The following is a 26,105-nucleotide window of genomic DNA, read 5'->3' as shown; positions in this document are numbered from 1 at the left end:
TCCTTTGACCCAACGCGACATGCTCGTTTCAACCGGTACACAGCAGAAGCTTTAATTGGTGTTGTGAGGGAGGGACCCTGGAGTGAGGGGCTTTCTTCCAATAAATATTGGGGGCGGGGCTTAGTGGGGTAGTTGACAAAAAGGGGAGACGAATGGAGCTTAATACAAAACTCCCGGGGCTTTTCTGTGTGAATCCCATCGCCTGATCCAAGACAAGATTCAAATGACTTTCTAAAGTTTTATCCAGTTCTGATTAGAACTCTGTGAAGCTGCTCGGGAGACTAACGGCTAAATGGACTTTGTTCTCATTACCCCCCCCCCCCCCCCCTCCCTCAGTCCAGCAGAAAGCAAGTGTTCATACCAATCATCTCCATTTCAATTATCAGTTCTGTCAGTCTCACTCGCTCTCACTCCGAGTTGGACGCACACATTGCTCATCAATTACATATCCCGGTGTGTCTTTCGGTCTGCTAGTAGCTAATTACACTTTTCTGGGGGGGTCTGTAAGGTGATTTAATATGCTATCAGGCAGAGCCGAGGGGGATTGAAACCATTGAAGCCATGAAGTCTTTTTAATCTTCCTCTTTTTATTTCCCCCATTTGCTTTTTTCCCTTTTATCTCTGCTTCACCAAACCTTTATTCTAGACCTACATGCATTTATCGTCCACATAACTCGGTTTTGTTTTGATCATTCTTAATTAGCGGTGAGTTTGGAGATCTCAAAGGCATCAACGAAGCCTTGATCTCAAGCCCGGTGTCCGCTTCAGAAAGCCATCCGAGGCTCGTTACTGACCTCTAGTGGCTTAACTAGGAGATCACAACCAACACGTCACACATGGTCTGAGCTGTAAAAACATTCCTGCACACATCTGATCAATGCACATTGGGTGACAATAAATCCACAGGACTACCTCTAAATCTCCAGGAGGCCTCTGCTTGTAGTTCTCTGGAGTTCCCCTGCAGGACTGTGACATCATTTCTCCACGTGGGGCTCTACAATTTAGGAATACTGAGCTGGCTCGAAATCTGTCATGTGGAGAGTGGCGTGTCCATTCGGGCGCCGCCCACATCAAGTGATCCACCTTTGTACAACATACTACAGCGTCGTGTTAATCGGCACGCGCCGCCCCTTTTGTTGGCCTTCTTTCGCCACATGTGCTTCTATTTGTGGAGACGACTCATCTGACCATCTTGACATTTTCCCCACTGTTCTGTTGAGTGGCTTTCTGTGTTTTTCAGTCGTTATAAAGGGCTTCGTGCTCTCTGCCGGGTCTTTGGAGGTGAAGTTCTGAAGCTGCTTCACTTTGACATTTCCGGCTGAGTGTCTTTTTTTTTTTTGTCTTTGTTCCATTTGTCCTTGCAGCTGAAGGTAGAGGACTTGCTGTCGGGGTTTGGGCTGAGAATTACATCCTTCTCTCATTCTCTCAAAGAGCCATCAGGGCGACGCTTTGAGGAGCCGTCCAGTTGGAGTTTCAAATTGCAAAATGCAACTTTGCATATTACACAGTGTACAATAAGAATATAAAATGATGTATCGTATGATTGAAGTATTGACTTCAACAACTTGTGTAAACTTTATCATATTTAATTTCATTGTAGCAAGGTGATACGCGGTACAAAAGCAATTACCAGACATTCCATTACAACTTGGACCCAGTAAATACCACAGAAAATATCCACAATAAAACAACATTTCTCTTAGTTTCATGGTCAAGGTCAAGACAAAGCTAGCACATTTGGGATTATTTCTTTTTTACTCCTTGAATAAAAATTGTTACACTGAAGTTATATATTACAACACACAACCGAAAACAGTAAGTAATACAAACAAATTCACAAAAAATATGAACCTTGAGCAATGCACGTAGAGACCATTTTTAAGAGCGAGACCTGCAGCAAGTTTATTTCCCCCCGCCTAGCTTTACAGAAGGTGCTTTTAATCAGAGGGGTCCCATGGAAACGGTGATGGACGGTGGTCTGACACTAGGTGGCGCCGAAAGCCTTGCCGGGGTCCTTCCACTGCTTTACCGCATTACGAAGACAAAGAAGACATCGGGTTCCACACAATGCTGACGTGGCTGCAGATATTACACCATAGCTTGAGAAAACGTGAACTATTTGTCCAGCAAATACCCACTTGACTGACATTTGAGGATTTGGACTGGTCGGTTGTGGGTGTGTGTTTTGATTTAGCAACAATACTGGAATTGAAGTGGGGAAAAGAAATGTAGCAAACTTTGTCTTTTTTTTTATTGGCAACCCAGTTGGACCTCTGCAGAGTCATTAAATCTTTTGGAATTTTTTAGAGAGAGGCTAAGACATTCAGTCCAGCACGAGAGCACAGACTGATCAGTCGACAGTTGACATCGTAGCTACTGCTTCTTAACCCAAATCTGTAATAGTAAAGCTGTTTTTTATAATAGTTTTTTTATATCTTTGAAAAATATTTTTAGTGGAAATTCACAGCACTATTCATGCTGATTTTGGTAAATGTAGTTTGTGACCAGATGTATGTCAAATAATACGTTCAACAACCAGATGGATGGGGTTTTTCTGTACAATTGTCGATAAAACACTGTATTACTCGTTAGAAGATGCATTTAGACACCTGACAGTTTATCAGATTCTCTAAATTCTGAGAAAGGATCTGAATCCAGAAAGGATTTATTTAAAATGACTATTTGGCATATTACCTAAGATTGGTTCCTCGGTATACATGACATTGTAGTAAACAATAACCAGTAGGGCTTTTAATTCATAGTATACTAATGTTGTAAATGAGCCTTTGTGGCTCTTCCACTGAAGGTTTTTTCTTTTTTTCCACAAAATGAACAATTGGATGAAATGACAACTGTATGATCAATATCCTGAAAATAAGAGACTTTGGCACAATTTTGGCACAGTGGACCTGCAGTGCAGCTCGTGGCAAAAGCACATTTAAACAAACTTACAGGCAAGTACTTTATAATTTACGTTGAAATATTTCTGCCCAAAGTGAAATATTCTGCATTCAATATTACAAAATACAATTCAGCCGTCTGGAAAACTCCAACATTTTGATTGTCAGTTAAAGGGCATTTACTTTTGGCAGATTGGCAATTTACATACATGTGTGTATGCGTGTTCAGTATGTTTGTGTATACATATATCATATCATATATCAACCGCTATCTGGCGCTAAAGTAATCCAACGTTTGAACTTTTGGACGTGAGCGGCTGAACTGCGACACCAGACACACAGACATTCTACACTTAGCAGTGCTTACTAATGGGTACGTGTTAGTGTCGATGAAAAAAAGAGTAAAAGATTATAAATGGAAAATATAACAAACTAAAGAAACAAATGCTTCTCCATGGAGATATGAAGACTGAAGTCACTGCGAATAGAAAATAAGGGCGTGGTGACATTCTGAGGCGTTGGGAACAGAGAGTTCTTTTGAGGTATATCTGGCGGCCATCAAATCGTAACATAACGGGAAAAGAGGAAACAGGCAACATCCATTTTAAAACAAGAAATACTAGTGGCTCTTGGATGTAAAAGTCCGTATAAGGCAGCAGCTGCACACGTAAACGACAACGGCACGGCGCCGGGGGTGCGGGGCGAAGCACGGAGGCTTGACGGGGAAAGGATGAAATGAGAGGGGAGGGGTCACGCCGCGAGAATCTCCGCTGCGATCAACTCCGCCAGTCTGAGGTCACACCAGCGTCTCTGGCAGCGCGTCGGCACTCTCCGAGGACAGCAGCTGCCAGATCTGCCACCGGTCCCTCTGCCAGTCCTGCCACTCCGGGCCCTGGGACGCCATTTGGCTCTCCGCTGCCGAGGCCCGAGGCCCGGCGTGCTGCGGAGGGAGCCGCTGGGCCGGCTGAGGTGAGCTGTGCGAACTGGCCACGCGGCGGCGGGCCGCGTAAGGGGGCGGCGAGCGGCTGTCGTTGCCCCCGGCGTTCCCCCCGGCGTTCCCCCCGCCTTGAAGCCTGGCGGGCGGCTTGAGTGGCACGTGTCCGCTCGCTCGGTGGAGCCCCCTGGCGCTGTTGAGGTGCGGCGTGGCGCGGGGGTCAGCTTCGAGCGCCGCGTGCGGCGGTCCCGGCTCCACGTGGGGGGCGGTGCACGATCTGGCCACCGGCGGGTGGGGTCGGCACTCGCCCACGCCGGGCGCTGTCTCTGTTCGTCGCAGCATTGCTTGCTGCTGCCCGTCGCCATGGAGTCCGTCAAGACCTTCCTGCGAGCTGCGGGAGCTTCCCTCTGACATGTTGCCATGGGAACCTGGAAGCAGAACATCCACGCCATCAGCAGATTTAATTATAGTTTGGTGAATAACAAGGGAGGCATGCGTCACTAGTTTGTGCTAAAAGAAATGTCAAAAGTAAAGCTTTAGATGACGAACGGCAAAGCTCTCGACAGCCTTCAGCGGAAAGAAGAGAAAATTCCTAGTTGTTCTTGTGTTGTTGAGGTAGGGTAAGGTAAACTCACCTTCAAACTCTTAGGAATAATTTGGACTGAATAGAATGAATTTAAAAATATGGGAATGTGGGTCTTTATTCAGACAGTGTTGCCGAGCACATTCACTCGGTATCACGTGGGATCCAGTTGCTAAGCAAACGATCACCAAAATACACAAAACAACAAACAAAGCAGCACTTTTTAATAATATGCAGCTTTCTGTTCCCCCCTTAAAATACCGAAGCCAGAGAAGCTCCGACTTGCATTTCACCGTTAACTCATCAGCTCTGTTTGGTCCTCCGTGTGTTTTTTGGCCTTTGCTAAAAAGTGTAATCACACTGGAGCTTCTGGCTTTGATGGAAAAATGGACATAAGCACCGCCGTGTGCAAATTCTCTGGACTCATGTGCATCACATATTTACTAACTTGTCGGAGTTGTGTTTGGAGCATTTTCAAACGGATAAATGGAGATTTTAGCCAAGACCGTTTTGAACGGTGTCAAGCATTCATATATTTGTTCGTGAGGATATTGGAAGTTGGTTCTGGCTCGGTGAAGGAGCTCCAATAACCAGCACCAGGTGTCGAGCGCTCACCGATCTGGCTCTTCACCAGCAAGAAAAAAGTCTACCTGTGTATCCGTGGTCCTTGTGTGTTGGTTTAAGTGTTGTGTGCCACGTCCCCCAAATGTTAGCGTGCTCTTCTGATATAGCGTCTAAGGGCAGAAGAAAAAGAGAGGTCAAACTCCTGTTGCACACCGGACCCTCAGACTCGGCCCGTGTTATTCCTTATGCAGGCCCATCTAAAAGAAGAAAGTGAGGCCAGATAACGAAGAAGTGAATCCTCCGCCACTGGGACTCACCTTTGCTTCCCCATGTGTCGGCCCCGGACTCCCTGCTCCAGCCGGCCACCTGCCCCACCAGGGCGTACTGCTCCGGGACGCAGAAGAGCGGCTCGCCGCCCGGGCTCCCCGGTTCCCCGCCCCTCCGCTCGCTCAGGACCGGGGAGTTGTTGTCGTAGGGCGACACCTCGCCACTGGACACCTTGTTGGAGTCGCTGGAGGAGCGTCGCTCGCCGAGGGAGAAGGGCTCCTCTGGCGGCAACAGATCGGGACTCCTGGGGATTTATTGCAGAAAGTTGAAGGGAGGCGGAGCGCATGCGCGTGAACACCTGTGTGTGTTTGTGTGGGCACGTGGAACTCACTGTGAGGCTTTTCTTCTCAGAAGGTAGTCGACCACGTCTGGATCGGTCTCCAACAGGTTCATCAAAACCTCGTTCTGGAGATCAGGAGGCACCTAAAAAGAGAGGTTGACTCTTACAACACAGCTATGTTCCTAACAGCTACCGACCTACCTATCTTTTCATAGAAAACTCACTTTTTGAAGCCTGAATTTTCTGCTTTCATTTTCAGAAAGAATACGTTCAACCATCGCAGTATAAAGTGCTTGAACTTATTGTTGACTTTATTTCTCTTTATAATTACTCAGCTATGAATTTTTTCTTACTTCCTTTGTTGGTTCTGTGTCTTTGTTCTCTCCCTGAAGAGGTTTTCATTAACCCGGACGCAAGCGTTTCTAAGCCCAGAAGGGTTGTATGTATGTGTGTGTGTGAGTGTGTGTGTTTGTGCGTGTGTGTGTGTGTTGAATGAAATCAGGAAGTGGGGGCAGGGTGTCAGAGAAGTGCTCGAATGACTGACCACGAAGAGTGTTTGGTAGCTGGCGATCATCCTCTGCAGGACGGCGATGACGGCCGTGCTCTCCTCGGCCCTGGCCGAGCTCTGGACGCTGAACTCCTTGTCCGAGCTCTTCTGCTTGTGCAGCAGGTTGGGGCCGAAGATGGTGGCCAGGTTCAGAGACGTCATCTTGTTCCCCGTGACCTGCCGTCGGAGAGACAAGCGGTTTGTGAGGCCACGTGAATGCTGGGTCAGGTTCTGGAGGAGGCCTTAAATGCTCGACTCCCTAGCCATGTTCACATATGAAAAATACCCAGGGAGCCCGTCGGCGTACAGCCGTTGTACAACAGCAGCAATTGTGTCAAATAAGGTCCCTGAAGCAACCAAACTGCAGGTCTCCAAACACTCTGAAGCTGTAGAAGCTAAAAAGTTCCCACTTGAATCACTTCCATCCGTCCTATAATTTTGATTTCCTCACCTCTCCCTCTATTGTTCCATCTCTGGCTTGTCTCTTTGAGCTACAGATGGAGGAAGAGTGGCACTAAAAGTGATTGAGCGTATGAAAGCTGAATTGATTCGTAACAGGGTGGAGTGATGCGCGCATCCTGTGACACAATTGGCATCTAAAGTTACAAGCCCATCGAGGCTTGAACACCATTTTCTTCTTTTAGAGAGAGTAAATTCATGATTCTGCACCTCTCCCAGTTTCCTCCCTCGCCACTCCCGACCTCAGGAAGGAGGGACGGGAGCCGCAAACGGGCAAAAGCATCCTTTAATGGAGGATCTTATTGAGCTACATGCCCTCTTTTGATAGAAAAACCCGCGCTCACCTCCTGTCTCTCCTTGTCCTGCCGGTCGTGGGCGTGGTCAGCAACAGTGGACAGAAACTCCAGGAGGCGGTGGAGTGTGTCGCTGTTGCATGCTGGGAGCAGGTAGACCAGCAGCTGAGTGACAGCTTGCTGCTCGTCCGGATCACGGAACACTGAAACACACAATTAGAATTTCATGGTTTGAAAAAGAGAGAAAAAAAAGGAGGAGAAGAACAGAGGTCATGTGGAAAAAGGGAGTGTTTGGGGGTGGCGGGGGAGGGTGAAGCTCACATGTGGTGTTGATGAAGGCTGTGTAGAGCTCCCTGGTGAGCAGCGGGTCAGGCATGTCCCTGAGGAACTCCTTCAGCAGAGCTGCCACGTCGTGCACGCTGTAGTCCTCGTCCAGCTGGACGTCGATGCCGCGGTCAAACTCCTCACGAAGCTGCGGTCGAGACACGCCGGGGAGAACGAGAGGAAGAGGGGGATTTAGAAACATCCTCCGCACACAACAATGCCTGTTATAGTCTCAGCAGTGCACGCATTCATTTCCTGTCGGCCCTCCATGTGACCTGGTAGACCCAAAACTAGTAAGCGAGTAAGCACCCTAATCCCGGATCTGACTTTTGGACGACTCCCGGGGAACTGTTCTTGGCCATGATGATCGGGGTCATCCGCTCGAAACTAACGTACCCGCTGTTGCGCTCACCGCAAATTAAGCCAAGCACGTTTTTAATTTCACAATAGGCCGACGATGGCAGTTAATGCATGGGTGTCGACGTCGGATTGTATCAACGCAAAATGGTGTTGATGTGTGAATACAAACCATTTCATCTAGTGAGTGATAGCAACACGTTAACTACGGTTGGCTCATGTTTATTGCTAATGTCTCCTCAAAAAAAGTAAGCAGCCTTTGGCTCGTATTCTATTTGCATCCTCTTTGGACGTGGTGATTAAATTAAAAGAATTGTTGACTCATTCAAATTAAGAGACTTGGTGTGTATTTACTCAAAGCTGATGAATAAAGAAAAGTCCAGGAGCAAGTAGAATAATTCACCTGTCGGACTCTCTTCTTGGAGCTTCCCACTCGAAAGATCCCCACAGTCTGCAAACCTGAAGGGAGAAAAAAGGAAATTGAAGCGGAAAGCACCAGCACCCGTTGCGGTTCGTACAGGAAGAAGACCTACGCCATGGCGGCGTTGGCGGCCCCTCACCATATTTCTCGATATGCTGACAGCAGCTGTCGACCACTCGGGGCACCTGGCGGTAGATGGGGTTGAGGCTCAGCCGCTTGTCCCGGTGCTTCTCCTTTTTGTTGGGCGTTTCGGCCGGCAGGGAGAGCTGCAGGGCCTCGAGCAGGCGCGACTGGTTGTCGTCCAGGTCCGTGATGGAGTCCACCGACATGGCTCCCTGGAGGTTTAATCACGCACTTTTCGTTCAGGCGGGGCGTTTCGAAAACCGGGAGCAAACTCACACTCGGGCGGAGTTAGTTGTGTCTCACCCTCCTGCGTGCTCGGGGCGCGGCCTCTGGCGTGTTGGGCGACGTCGACTCGTTGGCGGTCTCCGATGTGGAACTCAGAGAGGAGTTACTGCTGGACAGCTCCTTGTTGGACGGCCGCTTGGTGGCAAACTGCGGGACAGGCGATCCCAAGGGTTAGGTTTTGCTTTCCTTTTGCCCAGTACAACGTGTCGTCTGGCATATGGTTTTAAGATATTGATCCGTACAAAAGGGCCTTCGCGTGGAGCCCAGGTAGAGGAGGACGGACTGACAGACCTGTAAAATGGACGAAACGAGGTCGGACGAGTCCTTGTGGTCCTCGCGCTGCGGCGGGTCTTGGCGGTAGCTGTCCTGACGCTGCCTGTGTGTTCTGTCGTTGGCGATGACCTGGGGTAGCACTATGCTGAAGGCTTGGGGTATGCATTCTGGGGGGGTAAAGGAAGGAAAGAAAGGGGACAAGGCCAAGAAGAAAAGAAAGAAAACTGCATTAGTTTGCTGCAAGAAGGACTCGAAAAAAAAGCAGCTACGTCAGAAACGTCCAGAAATAGCTGTCGGAAGGAATAACATTTACATCTAACCTCCTCTGCATATTACTGTGCAGCACCACAGTGCATCTGCTATCCAAAATAAAGAAAGGAAAGAAGAAAGTTGGAAAACATCACTATGACAGAACACTAATACCAAAATAACACAACCGCGATCCCTCGCACCCACAACCGACCCGGGCTCTCCACAAAGGCTGCTTCGCGCTGACACACGTGCACGCAAATTCTACTCCTTTCGTTGCATTACCGCTCATTTTGGGGCATGACGAGAGGCACAAGCGCCGTTTGTTTTGGCGAGGAGTCGCGCCGGACGCATTCTTAAATAGAGTTTAAACAAAAGTCTGGCGAAGCAAAACCGCCGCAATTAACTCCTGCAAATGTGAGTTGCACTGCTGAGGGACACGAGCACTTAGAAGATATGCTCCGGAGCAATGATGTCATGGCGGGCCAATCGCAGGCTATATATTGAATTATACAGAATACAAGCAGCTGAGAAAAAGCAGTCCAGCTGTTCAGTGTGTGTGTGTGTGTGTGTGTGTGTGTGTGTGTTCGGAGGGAAACAGAGGGAGAGAATGCGAGATGAATTCCACAACCACAAGTGGAGCGCTGTGTTCATGAGCAACATGACCACTAACGCTGTGACACAATGAATTTGCCGTGCAGCCTCAAAGCGTGAACGGGGGTTAACACGCACGCACACACGCACACACACACACACACACACACACACACACACACACACACACACAGGCGTGCACGTACACACCACACAATGTGGATCGCATAAGGTACAGAGCTTTTCTTGCGTAATGCAAAGCTCTTCACGGTGCACCCACAGCCAGACCACATGTCCGATTTTTTATAAATTGACATTTTCCAGGCCCACAGCATCAATCCTGTTTTTCATTACCCTGTTTTTTCTTTCTTTTTTCAATAATTCTCGTATTCATGTCCACACAGTGCATTTGGATTTGTCCATGCAGAAAGTGTGGAAAGTTAAAACTATTATAAATGGTACTTTACCAATACATTTGTGTTTTTAGAGAGCTGTAAATCTTAACTTTGACATATAAGTTTCTCTCTGAAGTAAAGAAGCACCCTTTCTGTTGACTGCGGCGGCATCAAAGGAGCACGAATGCTTCTTCCTGTCTGGGTGCCGCAGAGAAGAAGGGTTAGCCTGCTTCAAAGAGCAATGCGGGGCTTTGTATTCAGAGAATATGGGGGCATTTTAAACTTGGAATCAATTTGCCAGGTGACTCCACAGGTACATCTGAGCCACCTGCTCCGAGGGGGTGGAGGGGGCAGAGCCATGTGACCCACCTACACTCAGACTCCCCACCGGAAACGTAACAACAACCAACGTGGGTTCCAGGAGCAAGTTTGCCCCGTCGTTATTAAATCAAAGTTGCCTCATAGAATAGCGGGTTCTGATTGGCCAATGCGTGTGCAATTCTTTTTCAGTTTTTGCATAACTAACTGTGATAAACTATAGGTGGGATCGGCCCAAGAAACGTCCGATTCCTTCGGCCTCCTGCTGCTCTTTCCAGCTGGGCTCCTTTTTGTCTGAGATTCCCTCTCCTGCCAAATATGCTTCGCTTAGTGCCGCAGAGTGGCTGCTTCTCAGAGCCGGTCCCCTTACAAGGAGTCCCTCCACTTAAGCTAAAAATAAACTGTCAAAGCCCAGTAAACAGAACGCCTGTTTTTATAACCCCACTGTTCACCTGCCTGAGGGCGCGGAGACCACTGCTGTCCCGCTGGCAGCCTCGGGCCGAGAGAGAGGGAGAGAGAGAGAGAGAAAGCTGCAAACCCGGCGAAGGGTGAAGAGAACCTGGCATACCTTTGTCTTTGCTCTTCTCTTTTGAGAGCGAGTCCAACTTCCTCCTCAGCGACTTTTTCCTCTTCTGTCCATCTGCGGCAGGGGGAAAAAAACAAGAAAATAAATCATTCCGAAACAAATGGTTTTCATATCGGCTGTATCTTCTATCGCTTATTATATCTAACAAGCTTTTGTCGGGAATGCAGACATAAATTAGCCACGGGGGGAAAAAAGCTGTCTGTGAACTCAAATCCATTTAATTGAAATGTCAGACAGGTTCAGCTATGGTCTTAGCGAGCAGGAAAAAACATATTAAATCACTTATATTGGTTAAGTGCGCTGGCACGTACGCGTGAGGACTTTTCTTGCTTTTGGAAATAACAACGTCTCGCACGTTTCTATTAGTGTACGTCAGTGCTTTACAAAGGAGGGAAGCTACTAGTCAGCTGTCAACATGATGAACGACTCCTCCACTGGCTGATTAATGTCCAGGGGAATGTGGAACTAGTGGCATTACGCGGCCTCACAGTCTCCTTTAAGAGCGCTCGGCTTAATGCTGGAAGTCACTGCGGTTTGGTTGTTGTCGTTGTTTCTTGCCATCTAAAAACCAACTCTTTGACACTATGGACCATCGCACACCCGTTGAGAGACCCTTCGCTGTGGTCTGCTAATTTAGCAACCTCGGTTTGAACCCTCCCAGATGTTCCTTTCAGCTGTATTGAATGAGTCACTCCGGAAAGTTCACCCGGCCCCGGGGAACACGCGCCGCATTAGCGTGTTACGGTTTCCCCACGTGTCCAACCGTCTCCGATGAATCGGAACAAACTCAGCGAGGCCGCCGTTTCTTTATACATATGAGTTCTTTTAAGACTGCTAGCTTTGAGTCAGAAGGACATGAGGAGAAATGATTAGGGTTGCGTGAGGGGGGGAAAAAGGTGGGAAACGGAAGGGTCGTGTTTAATGAGAGGGAAGCAGATGTTGGTGATGGAGAGTGAAGGCGGCAGGAAAGAGAAAGGATGAGAGACTAGACAAGGGAAGATGGAAATGGTTTGGATTTTTGACGGATGGCTCCCAAATCCCCCCCGAACGTGCAAACCCCTGGACCTTCGCTTCTTTGCGATGTCGGCCTGCCCGTCTCTCTTTGTCTTTGTTCTTTAAGGAACAAGATGGGAAACAGCAGGGCCGAAAGGCAACGCTCGAGCGGCGCCGAAAGTAGCACGCGCAGGAGGGAACTCTTACACCCGGGCTGAAATATTTCCCGCGCTAGCACATGGCGGCTGTTAGGCTCTCTGGAATTCATAAGCAACACAGACAAGTACGCATTAAATCATGGTGGGGAGAGGTTTAACCTTCAGCTGGAATGTGAGGCTCTGGTTAATCCACCGGCTGCACTATACTGCTGCTACGGCTCATGTACAGTACGGGGGGGGGTGGGGGGGGGCGCTGCACACCAAACCAACCAACCAAACCTGAATACAATTCAAGAATACAAGAATACAACATCTTCATACAAGAACGAAAGAAACAAGTGTTGTAAACGCTGCATCCAAACTTCAGGGTCAGGACCCCCTTGAGTTGGACAGGAATGTACAGCATGTTTTTTTTTCTTCTCGACTTTCATCAACTACTCTGACTAATTGGGCGATTTTACCTTCTCGGGCCTCTGGAAATCAAATAAATGAATCGGAGTGCCAAAAGGCAGACGGGTTGTGGGAGCCCCTGAAACCGAATCCCTGTGCGCTACAACCACGCGTGAGCACACAAAGACATGTTTGCACGGAACAAATTTGGGCGGCGACTCCTTTTAGTCCCACATGTACAGCAGGTTTTCTCTTCCAAATGAGTCTGGCTAACCTGAGGGTTTGATCATTTGATCATGAAGTTCAATTTACTAAACCGCTCAACCTGTGAAAACAGTTGAATAGTGTGTGCTGCGTCTCTGGAGGGAGCTCTCTAAAGTCTGAGACAATAAGGTGGATGAGGTCATCTCAGTTTTGGACCTCGTTTTTTGAACAGGAAGCCTGTTCCAAAGTGGGAGTGAAGATATGGGAGTTTACCCGAGAAGATAATCCTAACGCAGATGATATTTAGTTGCACTTTGGGGAATCCATAGCATCTGTGGCGTAATAGTGAGTACAAGATGGAATTTCTGGGTTATTTATAATTTATATGGAGTTGGACTAGTTGGTATTGGAATGAGAAAACTCAGAGGCCGCTCGTGTACAGAACCAGAATATAAAAATATATATATTTGTTTTCTTTTCCTTAAACTGTGTTTCATTTAGATATTTTTAGCATGGGCGGGTCCAGTGGGAAACAAACCACAGACTCAACCCGTGTCTACCCATGCCTGCAATATCTGCACTAATTTGTCTAATTTTGTCATTTTCCTTCCCCTTACTCACTTACTCACACCCATAGAACCCACCCACTTAAAAATAGAGGCCACGAGCGTGGTGACAGCACTCGGAAAAAGAGTCGCTTGTCGTTAAGAGCAAAGGGGGCACGAGGGGTTCTAACAGGAAGCACGCGGCCTCACCGCAAAGTGCGCGTTCACGTCGTAATCCACGTGTTGTCGCAACTGTCCCCAAACATCCACCGCCCCTGACTTCCCCTTTAACGGGGTTCGACGGGAGGACTTGGGGCCAGAGAGACCCGAGCTTTTGTTTCAGTTACCAGTTGCAAAAAAATCTCTGCACTCGACCCCACCGACGCAAGCCCATCCTCCCACCTTTCGGCATGGTGATCTGACATCCCAGGTCGTAGTCCTGGTGCAGCCGGGTGTAGGCTACTTCCTGCAGCCTGGCCCTCTCCAGCTCCGACAGGCTCTGGATGGCGACCGGCGCCAGGCGCACGCTCCGCCCCGACTGGCTGCTCCAGGTGAGGTCACCCTGGGGTGGGGGAAAGGTGAACACAAACATTAGCCTGTGCGGATATAAAGTCCATGAGTAGAATATCACTTGATGGACCCCTCCCAGCTGTGTTGGAAAAAGGTTTGGCAAGTTTTTTTTTCTTTTTCATATTAAGTCGCACTTTAAGGCTCCCTGGACTCAGTTGCATGTGAAACTGAGTAAACCCTTGGCCTCCACATTCTTTGATTCTTTTTTCATGTGATTCTCACAGATTAGGAGTTTGAGAGAGGATCATATTAGATGACATGCAGTGCCAACGAAGCGGTCCAAAAATACACAGATCACACGCGCGGGGCGGCCTTTTTTTTACGACGTCGGAGCGCCAGTCGACTCAAACGTATAAAGTCAAAGTACGCAGACGTAGATGCAAGTGAGGACAAGAAATGGCCTCGCGCTGATGGATTTGCAATGCGCTTTCCACTCACGATAAACCGTGGTTGAATATGAGGAGGAGGAGGAGGGGGGGAGGCCGATATGAGGCCACAGCGTATAGAAAGCAGCTGCTCATTTTTCACCCCCCCCCCCACAGAGAGGTCTATGCTGCAGCTTTGGGCTCAAGGTGGACTTGAGTCAAAGTGAATTGTAGGAAATCGCCGCAGACCCGGGGAACCTGGATGAACATTTGTCATCTGAATTCTGTGGTCTACAGAGAAGAGCGCTCAGGGAGACGGAGAGGTTAAGAAGGAAGGCAAAGAGAAGGAAAGGACAGACTGCTGCAATTCATTTCATGTCTTATCTAGACAGAGGGCTTACAACAGCACTCTAATGCGTCTGTCTCTTTGTGATCCTCTTTTTGTTTGAGACAAACCATATTTTATTAGTTTATGCCTTTTAGGATTTTCATGTTTGCCGTGGGAGTAAAAATCCAAAATGTTTCACAGGTTTGTGTCGCCTTTTCTTTTTCAATACAGCCCTGCTGTTAGTGCTCATGCAATTCGTCGGCGCCGGCCGAGGAAACCCTTTTCCCTGCCGCTTGACCTCGCACGCGCTGCAGAAGCAAAAGCAAACAGTTTGGGAAAGTGAAACAAGAGGGCCTCCCCCACGGTCGAGCCGGTTCTGCCCCGCAGGCTTTCTGCAGGAGACGGATGAGCTTCAGTTGGGACCCGTGCGATGCCGACAGCGGAGCGCAGGGGCCGGACTGAATCCCGGTTTCGCTGCTGGATTCTGGCAACAACGAGTACGTTGAATTGTGTAAACCGAGGCGATCCAAAACCGGCCTGTGACCTCTGTGTAGTTTGGATGCACTTTCAAAGGTTCGATGATGGGTTACTGTTTATTGGGGCCTGACTGGTCGTCTTTACACGCCATAGTTCTGTCTCATTACTCTGGTTAGTGGCTCGCTATCTCATCATTATCAATGCAGACCAGTTGTGTTCAAAGCAAAGCTGTCAGCACATATGATGTTCTTCAGCTTATCTACAGCAGGGTTACAGGGTCAGCATTCTTAGGCAGGGTTTTCCAGACCCGCAAGTCTTTCCGGCCTGGGAGATAAAATCCCCCCCCCCCCCCCCCCCCAGCGTGTTCGGCTCTGCACCTGGGTCTCTTATCAGGTGCAAAGTATGTTGAACCGCCTCAGGTGGACCCTTTCGATGCAAAGGAGCAAGAACGCCGCGTCGAACCATCCGTCCATCTCCTGGTTTACCCTCAAAAGGGCGCCCATATTGCCCACTCGCCCCGCTGCGCCTCGAGGCCACGTCCACAACACGTACAAAACCTAATCAATGAGACGTGATGAACTACACCCGTACGGAAAACAGCTCTCACTTTGGACGTTTAAAAAAACCCAACTGATTATGCACGTGGCTTTGATTAAAAAACATCTTGAAGCCCTTCAAAGGTAAAGAGCCGATCCACTGTCAGCCACATACTATAATGTGAAAAGTTATTGTTAGCTGCCACATATTTCAAATATACAAATATAGGTTCATTAATCAATGGACCCAGAAATATATTTCTTTAACCATTTAAATTTTTAAATTTGTATTTTTTTTTGTCAAGATGACCATTTTCATAATATACTACACAAAATAGATATTTCAGTTTTATTTACAACCTTCTCCACTCCTGCAAGTGCTTGGAAACTCGATTTGGGCTTTATATAAACCCCTTTTGCATATTATCACTCCATTTAACGGAGCAAAAATCAGAGATTTGGGATTTATTTTGGCCTTTGAGCTTTTCGAGCCGACTGCCAAGTTCTTCGAGGCTGAAAAATATGCAGCAGCTGATCGCCGTGGTGAAAAGTCATTTTGAGTTCATGATTCAATTTAAAACCGTAGAGATTACTTTTTTTCTCATCCTCCCAGCAATCTGCATCCAATAACAGTCACGTAATTGTGTGTGTGTGGGGGGGGGGGGGTGTCATTTTCTCACTCTTAAGATAATGACGGTCTGCTGTGATTACGTTCATTTGGTTGGCTCAGCGGAGTTAATGAGCTATAGCGTACAGCGTACATGGGCGACATTGTTGACATCTCCTAATATTATTCTCACCCCTCAGAGGTTAACGGGCTCCCGCGTTACCGGACCGCTGGATGCCTGCGGGTCGCACCGCCGAGGCATTCATCATCCGGCACCTCGGCGTGACGTGGACGTTTAGCGAGACGTAACTCTGTTTGAACAGCCTCTATAGAGACAAATCTGCCACGCGGCTACCGTCGCCATCCCTGGACTCCTGTTTGTGTCCAAAATACAGCCCGTTGCTATGCCTTCACATAACTGCAATCATTTCTGCCTCTGTATTTATTAGAACTGTCGGACCCCTCCGTGGATGTTCTTTTTGCTGGACTGGCTGCGCGGAACTAATCGGGTAATCCCAGCTTCAACAAATGGTACTTTGTGCTAGTTTGCCACGCTTAATGCAATTTCTGCATTAGCGGAAATAAATTCTGCAATCAATCCTGAACGCCCTTTGAAAGAAAGCAGGCGAACTTGCCTTCAGTGTCACCAGTGAATGTGGTGTATTTTAACGTAAACGTGAGGCTTCTACTACGGCATTCATCCCTTGTGCTGGAAAGATGATCGTCTCCCCTGACTGTAGCGGGACCGAGCTGCTGGGATGACTAATGCCCCTCGGACACGCGGCGCACCGACGCTGCTGGTTTCCGTTCTATTTCAGACAACGGGACAATGGTCGCCGGAACGCTGCGGGGCAAAGGAATATGTCAGTTTCCCCGGCAACGCATACGCGGCAAATCAGAAGGGGGCCAGGAAGTGAGAGGAAATATTGCCATGGCAACGCACCTGGGAACGCACACAAGCAGTGGGGCACTTTGTTGCTGCGCCACGTAAATCGATCACGGTTGAAGGTGAATAGCGTCACTGAGACGGAGAAAAGATTTTTCTAGGTTCCACGCCACACTAATTTGGAGACAGTAATGACCACTATATATGTCTTCACATGATTGTCCTCTCCGGATCATCCGCGTCCTTCGTGACTCGTTGACGGCGCCTTGTGATCAAGATTCCACATTGACATCAGTGTGACCGTTATTGGCCGCGAGCACCGTGGCAACGCATCAACAAAACTGTTTTCATTAGTCCCCGTCTGTTGATTCTGGACTTTACAACTGTGTGTGTGTGTGTAATGGGAGAGAAGGCAAGAAAGAAAACAACCTGAAATAAATATATGCAAAATACATGCTGGCTTCAAGCGCTGTAATGTCCCGACTACAAACCACGTGCAGCAATAAATTGAAACATTGATGCAAATCCTCTTTTAAGAAAGAATAATTGGCCATAAAGCCTTTAATCCACCGGCCTTAGCAGTGCAGGGGGAAATTCCGCCAAGCTCAGATGAGTTGTGACCCTCAAGGAAGCACGTATGAGAAATGCCGAGGCGGAATTAAAGCTTCACGGTGAGCCGCGTTTGTATTTTATCCTCTGTTATACCGTACCAGCGTATTACATCCAGCAGTCCATTGTTGTAGGACAGGACGGTTAAAGTGAGACATTCATCAATCTGTCTTCCAGTACTTAAACTGAAGGTATCTGCTCACCACAGCACAAATAGAAATATATGTTCTTCTGACTCGTCCTCTACTGGTACCATGAAGTACACATTTATGTCTCAACAACTATGGGCCGCAGGTAAAAATGTCAGAAAAAGGCAACAGATGCAACAAGTGCCTCTGATTCACAGATGTGCTCCATAAGCGAAACACATACCCACACATCTGTAATGGTTAAGTCCCGCTGGCTGGCTTCCCGTGGACTGCGTGACGTGTGTAGTGATACTCGAGGAACGCCACCAGAGGCCCAGGAGGAGGTGGTGAGCGTACTGCCTAAAGGAACTCTCCAAAACGTGTAACATCCTACTTTTGGGCTTGTTTTCTTTCCCTTTAGCGCTGCAGCTCGCTCCGAATGACCCCTGAGCAGAGTTTCTGTGCTACGACGCTGATCCAGAGGAATGCACAATCATTTGTCCTTTTTCCTTTTCTCTTTTACAAGTCGTCTTCATGCATGCACATACTAGATCACTTGCTGACCTGGAACCACCTTGGGGTTCAGACCTGCTTTAATTAGTGACCACCCTGATGTGTCAGGGTGTGTGTGTTTTTGCACCTGTGTGGATATAAAATGTGGCAAACAGCAACGATGTATATTATTCCCCCACCTGTTTGGGGTTATCCCTGACACTGCCTGAGGGGGAAATTACCTTAAAAAAGACGCCTGTTGTCAATTAAAGGTTTACATAATCGGACGCAAAAGCAGGCTTTTCATTGGTTGCCAAATGTGAGATGGTCAGCCTCCAGTATCGGAGGGCATGAAGGTGGAGCATTGCAGGGAGGAGAATTGTTGCGGTCGTTGCATCATACCGTCCGTTCTGATGCAACGAAAAGGGGGCGGAGTGTGTCGAAAGTGAGTTATTTGATGGCTATACATGAGTTATGGAAAATTGAAAAGCGTATTTACATCACGGCCATTTCTTTTTTAGTGATTCCAACAACGGACCGCTTGATTGATTTCAAATGTTAGGAGCCCTTTCATTTGAACAAGGATACATTTTGACTCTGGTTTTGTTGTTTTGATTAGAAGTAAATGTAAGAACATTCAAACCTTCCTAGCTGTACGGCACCACCACACACACTGTGTGGATATCCTCTTTCCCCACGCGTGTTTTTTTTGTCTGCCTTTGCATTTGATGAAGGCTTCCTGGCTCGGTCACAATAACGAGCAACTTGGAGTGTGTGCTCCAAATACTCCACCCCCCCCCCTCGTAATTACTGGCAGGCACATCTAAAGCATCGGGCGGACTTCAAACATTTTAAAGACAGATTAGTATAAAGGGCCCGCAGCAGTAATGAGGCTCACCCTTAGCGGCTCGGGAGCTCGCAGAACGGTTACATAAGCTGCAAAAGCAAAGGAAATCAGGTATTCTATCAACACCACAGTAGATAGAAGAAGGAGAAGTGGAGGTTGTGTGTGTGTGTGTAGTATTGCTTCAAAGCAGTCTACAGAAATCATCCAGCTGTCATTGGGAGACGGGGTTTATGTCGGAGACATAATACTCGCGTGTGCGACACTAAACTTGCATGCATTCCAACCTCAAGTATGAGGACAGTGTTTTTGTGTCTGAGAGAGAACAAACTTGAGACATTTAAAGTCTGTGCGGAGGCTCTACTAACCCTTTCCCCTACTTCTGGCCAAAAGTGCTATTTCTGTCTGGCGCACTTTCACGACATATTTGCCATGATGTGTATCTCAAGGTCGGAACTCTTCTCTGCAGTTTTTCTCTGTAGCCGTGTGAGTTGGGGGACATGAAAACGTCCCAGCTCAACTGTGACGGTCAACATTAAACTCCCTTTCAAATCTTACTTCACATGAACACGTCATGTCTCCGTGATGAACATCAAGAGTACTTTTCTATCATGTAGAATTGTCACAAATCTCCCCAAAGTAGTGATGTAGTACAACGCTATAACCCTTGTTGTGTTCACCATGAGGTTAACCAGGTTGAGGTAGAGTAGAACGCGTTAACATGCTAGTAATTGGTGCTCAGTCCTATTTTGCATCACAACCCATTTATTTGCTTACATGGCGTGTTGGGGAACCTTCACGTTGCTTTGGATGGACTATTAAACAATGGCTTCTCTCTCATACTCAAAATCCCCATTTTTATCCCTCTCTGTTTTACACTTTCAGTTTGATGAGGTCACTCAAACCTAAAAAGAAAAAACAAGTCCTATTTATGACTCAATAATGAAGGTGACGCACACGTTTCAGAGTGCACACAAAGCCATGGGTCAGCCTGATGAAAAGACAAAACAACTGAACTAAAAGATGTGACACCACTTCTCCCCAAAGACCAAAATACATCATCATATTAAGTAAAGTATCAGGTTTCAACTTGATATTGTTGTAGATTGCTTCTGGCTTCAATGAATTAGTCATTCGTATATCATGTATAATGCTTCTTTAAGACCTAATTCCATCACAACGTGGTCTTACTCCTGGGCCAATAGGTCCCCCGGCAGTGTAGTTTAGACACACACCGACACACAAATCAAGCCTCATTCAGCCACACACAACTCTTCTCCCGTTTCTCTCACCAGAGCAGCCAGCTGAGGTAATGAAGCTGCTTAATCATGAACGTGTATATTTAGATAGGTTTGAGGCGGAATAGAATAGTTGAATTCAGTGCCCCTCCGTTAACACGGAAAGACATTCAACAGCGCGTTGTGCGTTTGTGTGTGAGCACTTTATCTGTCAATCAGTCCAAAAGGCGGGGCGGGTAGACCCAGGAGCAATACTTTCCCATCAAACCTTTTGCAGTCCGAGCGCTGCACTAAGTCAGCACCGTGAGAACGGACACAAACGCACGCGCACACACGCACACATGCACAGGCTTGACACAAAAAAAACAATCGCAGAGAAATAATGTGCCACTCCATAGATCCTGGAATGTTAAATAGATTGAGAGATCAGAACTGGCCTCTATGTTACCTCAGTCATCCCAATAGCCCCTTAAAACCCTGCTAGAATTCTCCATAACAGGCAAAAAGCTACACGGAGACACCGATTAACATCAACCACACAAGAGACAACCCAGACAACTTTGTCTCACTACTTCCTGCAGTCCAGACAGACAGAAGATCACCTCATGCTGGAGGAGAAAAAAGGCTTTTTGTTAAATTAAGTGTGACTTCAACACAACTAAACAACTGAAGGACCAAACGCAAGTAATAAAGTCCAGACTTGTCTGGCCATTGTTTTCTAACCCCAAGCAACTGGTGTCATTAGTCCGTCATTTCTGAAACATTTCTTTGCCTTGGGGGAGCTTGAACATCATCTCTGCTTGTTAAATTTCACTTAAGATCAGAGTTGCCACTGAGTCCTGTTTCTGAAGCCTCCTCGGAGCAGGAGCTCCGCTTCGCTCTCGCAGTCCAAAAACACGCAGATTAGATTGACTGCAAACTCTCACCGTTTCATATTAGCTGATTGTCATCCACACCTATTAGACGAGATTAAGCGTGCGAGTGCGTTGACTCGACACATATTTCTTGGACGTAAGCGTGTGCAAGATAAGACGTTGATCCTATTAGGGAATAGTACGTTTGTTTTTTCGACCCCAGTGGCGAGAACACGAGTACAGCACATTCCCTCTCCCTGTGCTTCCTCCAGCGTTCCCATTTAACACAGCGGGATCAGAGCAGAGTCTCCATAAGACGCTTTATTTTACACACGGGTGCAAGTCCCCCCCGTCAACCCCCAGTACCCGGCTCAAGTTAATCCTGCGAGGTAGTTAAAGAGCGGGATTAGAACCCGCCGCTCCGCTCTTTGGACACACATGTTTGGATACACATGATGATTATGACGACGATGAGACTGAAGCTGGACAGACGCGGCTGATAACGTGACGCTGTCGGCATGTCGGGGTCCCGGCTGCGGCCTCCTCGGGCCATGCTCTTTCTCGGTTGGCCCTCTTTGTGTTGTCAGTGGCTCATGACGTGCACGGGATCGATGCGTTCTACGAGGATTTTGACCAAACCGTTTAAAGGGCCCCTCTCCTTTTTTTTTTCTTCATATCCCCGAGGAGGAGGAGGCGGAGTCTGACTGGTCTGGAATGTTTGACCGGGCTGAGACACGGCAGGTTTCAGCCCCTGATTGCTTAGCAACTACAGAGGCCGTTGTTCAAGCGTGATGCTCGTAAACGCACATCACGGGCTCGCATCTGTTTCCATTCAGTCTGCATCGGAACGTGTTGAACGAGGAGCTTCGGAGCTTCTTGCAGTTTGATGTCTTTTGGTTTCACTTAAAATATCCAGGTGGGAGAGAAATTCAGGGATTTGATTTATCGGTTTTATAAAGGGAGTCCTCCGCTGGACCCCGGCGAGATGTAAACCTTTTGCGAACAACAAAGCCTTGGCCGATTAGAGAAAACCCTTCAGGAATAATCCAATCAAGCATGAAAAAGGAAAGGGGAAAAAATTGACCTTGTTTCAGTCCAGGAAGTTTTAGCCAAGTGTGACTTCCTGGAGGCCCACGCCACACCCGTCACCGCCCCACAATGCTTTGTTCTCACCGGACGGTGGAAGCGTCACTGCGTGCGCGCGTTCCACAGGTCACCGGCGGGTCACATGTTCTATTATTGATCTCCTGGCATAAAAGGCAGCTCTTCGACCGATCAAAAAGTGTGCGAGTGCGTGCCAGCAAAGAACACTATATAAAGTGTTAACAACATTAGTAACGACGACACGTTAAACACCGATTAACACGGCAAAGTACTTATCGCCTTCCCACTGGCACGGCTCCGTGAGTCCAATCGCAGCTCAAACAAAGTCCGTTTCTCACCAGGGCGGCTAAGATTAGCCGCGAGTATTGGGGGGGAAACTACTTCCACGGATTTAATGAAGGTTTAGCACTGAGACACGATGACAGCACAGGATTCCAAAACTCGCTGCGCGGTCCTCGTTGCCGACACATTGACAAGCGGTGAGGAGGGGGGGGAGTAAATCCCTGGAACCGGGCCTCAAAGGGAGAAGGTCGGTAACGGGTGAGGGACTGTTAAATGAACACAAATTCTTTCGGTCCTTTCCAGGAACTGCTTTTTGCTGTTTTCATAAGAGCAGCAGAGTGGATTAGACATGAAAATAAACCCTAATACGTCAGATATACCGGGCTTTTAAGAATATTTCCAAAATATAAATCCATTAGTGGAACATCCCACAATTTAGAATCCAACTTCCAGTCAACACGGTGAGCTATTTGCACACAGATGCTTTTGTTGAAACATTCCCCCTCTTTTCCACCTGTTCTGAAGAATAAACAAATGCTCCCTCGTGATGACTAAAGCCACAAAAAAAGAAACCGTATCTGTCATTGTGACACGGTAAAGGACATGCCGGCCTTGGAAACATATGCTGCTGACTTCCATCACTCCAAATACCAGCACACGCCTCTCAGGCAGAGACTGTGGCCCTCCGGGGCTTTCACTTCCCCAACGGAACCCAGACAGAATTTGTGACACAAGCTTTTTGGAAATTTCCACTTTAATAAATTGTAGAAAATTGCATCGAAGAAAATACGTGTATCTAATGAGATGCAGCTGTGACGGGCCGAGTTTCTCATCCAGTCGTCAATCTGCAGGTTCTTGTCTTTCCTGTTTCATCGATTGACTGCAAGCGAGCGTCTCTTCTTTTTGTCTTTTCTTTGTCGTGGTGCAAAAAGAGCAAGATGCAATGCCTCTCCTCCTCCTTTTCCAATTCATGCATCGGATAAATAGTGTCTTGAGGGGTTTCACTGCACACGTCATGAAAAGAAAAGCCTCAATCTCAGTCTTTGTCTTGTTTGTATTCACACCAAGCCATACACTTGTGTAAACTAGGAATAAAGCTACACTCCCAGTGAGAAAATTGTCACAACAGGAGGAGAGGAATCATAATAATAGAATGGAAGGTAAATATGACAGTGAGCCACAAGGAAACATGTGCGTGTGTGTTTGCACGTGCACTGCCACAACAGACTTGTTGATCCTCACATTCCAGTGGCAGCCTTGGGTGAAGCTAATCCAGTTTTAGTAAAAAGGCCCCTTGAACCTCGGTCACACTTTGTCCACACACACACACACACACTCACAAGTTCAATGCATAGGCACACGCATTAAATGAGTATGTCCTGTGTGCAAATATGTGCAGAGGCAGCACACGAGTGCACGTCAACAGTGCCTCCAATGAACCAACTGTGTGCGTGTTTTTGTCTCAGAAATCAGTGTTATTCCTGGCTTCATCTGTGCTATTCCTCGTCTGATTTCAATCCTGAGGATTCCAGCTCACTGTGCGAACTAAATCCTCCAAACTTTTTACCTTGACGCGGCTTGTTGACACCAACTCGTTGTAATAACTCGATGTGGAGCTAAATCTGCATGTTCCACGTTGCCTTATCGTACCTTACACTTGGTGCAGCCAGAAGTAGGAAGTGAAACACCACTGTGAACATGATGACTTATGTTATGTGGTGGTTTTTCGAGCTAAGCTTCTCATTTCGGTTACAGAAACTTTTCTTGGCTGTCTTCAGTGTTGTTATTGTGGTTTCCCTCTAATGCTGCAGTCGCAGAGATAGCATGATCCACAGGAACAGAGCCGTCTCAACTGGAAAACCTGTATGCATGCTTCTGAGCATGCTTTCCCTTACCAAAAGCTTAGGTATGTACATATATATATTTCTGGAATCGTGCAAAAATCATTTTGAATTTTAACAGCTTCTACCTGTGGTTGAGGTCAAGCTGAGCGTAACAGCAGGCTGAGGTGTTGAAAATGAAGAGAAGAAATTGCTCCACCAGACGGCACAATCTGTTCTCACCATTTAGCGTCTCCTTCTGCTTTTGTGTGAATGACTCATAATGCATCCATGTGCGGCTGTGCAGGTTTAGTACATATATCAACGTGTGTGTGTGCGTGCTCATGTGTGAGAAGTAGTGGACTATGACACTTCTAATTTGGTGGATTTGTTCCGTCTTGATTTGCAGTTCAGCGCACCATTCGGCGGGAACACCAAACCGCCCCTCAAACTATGATGCAACACCTCTGCACCTCACACAGCGAGACGGGGGGGTTGACATCATGCCCTGGTGTCGTTCACACAGACAACGGCAGAAGAGTTCCCGCTGCTAATCGGACTGAAACGTCCCACATTTCGCGAAACACATCGGGTAAAACAGTGGATCAGATCTTGCCAGGACTTTCCCCTCGGCCCTTCGTCCATCTCCATAAAAAGACAAGTCACTGGGAGGACGGACTTCTCTTTACGCTGTTGATAATAAAACAAGTGCCTCTCCCCGACAGGCGTCTAGAAAGAAAGAACTAGGGGAAGGGCGGTGCTGTGACGACCAGAAGCGACGGGGCTGCGGAACGCGGGGTTCCAACTTTTCTCCGACGCGCCAATCCTTTTTTTCAAGTTTCCCAAAAACACGGCAGGCGCGACGAGAGCTCGACCGTCCCCCACGCACGTTGCGAAAGGAGGCAGAAAAGAAAGAACCACACATTTTCCCCCTGCCCCCGATATCGGACAAGGCCCTGCTTGATGAAGCCGTACCGTATCTGTCTGCATTCCTGGTAACTTCACTCCTGCGGACAAGACGTCCACTCCTGCTAAGTTCTCCTCCTGGGTCAGAGTGTGCTTAGGAAATGTTGTGGTAAATGTAAATACGCTGGCTGTGCCGATGACTCAGGAGCCGCATGGATGGTTGGTGTCACCCGCCCACGCGCACATGCATGAGCGCGGCTGTTTGTTGCAGACACTCAGAGCATCAATACCCCTCGTATTTTGGACAAATCGCTCATTTATCCATTCATCTGTTCTGTCAGACAGCCTTTGCATTCTGCTTTGTGGGGTATTATAGTGGAGGTGTTTGTACTGGGAGCGGCAGGAGAGTAAAACAAACACACCCAGTGCAATATAACAAGGTCACACATCAGCAGGTAAGGAGAGCCCGGTGCATTGTAGAAATGTTTGCTCTCCTCATTGTGGACTCCAGAGAGAGAGAAAGTAGAAGTTAGTGAAAACTGCAAGCAAAATGTTAAGAGAAACCGCGAAGAGGAGAACAAATGGAGACAAAAGAGGTGTCGGGTGGAGAAAGAGAGGGGGGCATCTCAACCGGTGGCAGCACTCAGGCTGAAGAGGGTCCCGGATGATGAGAGCGAACAGTTGGTTCGGTCGGTCATGTGGTGGACGCAGGCAAAGACTTTTCCTCACTTGAGCGGTGAATGCACAGCCTGCATTTCTGAAGAATTTTATTCGCTAATAAATCCTTCTTTTAAAAGTTGGCCTGCTATCAGGTTCTAAGTGCTGGCACTTGTTCGCGTAACACAAGGTAAACCCTCAGGACGGACAATCATTCAACTGTTGGCGAAGGCCTCGGCGCCGGGATGAGCTCACTCATACCAATCTCCCGTTGATCTAAAACTTCCTCATTCATTCATC

At 47.7% G+C, this 26,105-nt stretch overlaps 1 protein-coding gene across 4 annotated transcripts in view; it reads right to left on the bottom strand.

Moving 5' to 3' along the window:
* Positions 1–1,570: 1,570 nt before the first annotated feature.
* LOC120828759 (rho GTPase-activating protein 6) overlaps positions 1,571–26,105 on the bottom strand; it is a 45,462-nt gene continuing 20,927 nt past the window's right edge. For 2 of the 4 annotated variants that reach the window (XM_040192320.2, XM_040192329.2), the window contains exons 2-14: positions 13,505–13,664; positions 10,795–10,866; positions 8,689–8,837; positions 8,416–8,544; positions 8,129–8,324; positions 7,972–8,027; positions 7,209–7,359; positions 6,939–7,090; positions 6,133–6,312; positions 5,640–5,731; positions 5,299–5,552; positions 5,068–5,151; positions 1,571–4,262 (exon numbers count right to left, since the gene is read on the bottom strand). In XM_040192320.2, the coding sequence (XP_040048254.2) occupies positions 3,697–4,262; positions 5,068–5,151; positions 5,299–5,552; positions 5,640–5,731; positions 6,133–6,312; positions 6,939–7,090; positions 7,209–7,359; positions 7,972–8,027; positions 8,129–8,324; positions 8,416–8,544; positions 8,689–8,837; positions 10,795–10,866; positions 13,505–13,664 (2,241 nt within the window). In that variant the 3' untranslated portion in view covers positions 1,571–3,696. Of the gene's footprint in view, positions 4,263–5,067; positions 5,152–5,298; positions 5,553–5,639; positions 5,732–6,132; positions 6,313–6,938; positions 7,091–7,208; positions 7,360–7,971; positions 8,028–8,128; positions 8,325–8,415; positions 8,545–8,688; positions 8,838–10,794; positions 10,867–13,504; positions 13,665–25,217; positions 25,354–26,105 lie in introns of those variants that run through there. The other 2 variants (XM_078098211.1, XM_078098210.1) reach the window with 2 other exon arrangements.

Source organism: Gasterosteus aculeatus, chromosome 1 (genome assembly GCF_964276395.1).
Source record: "Gasterosteus aculeatus chromosome 1, fGasAcu3.hap1.1, whole genome shotgun sequence".
Lineage (NCBI taxonomy): Eukaryota > Metazoa > Chordata > Actinopteri > Perciformes > Gasterosteidae > Gasterosteus > Gasterosteus aculeatus.
Note: the sequence above shows the minus strand (reverse complement) of the source record. Positions and strands in the feature narration are given on the sequence as shown.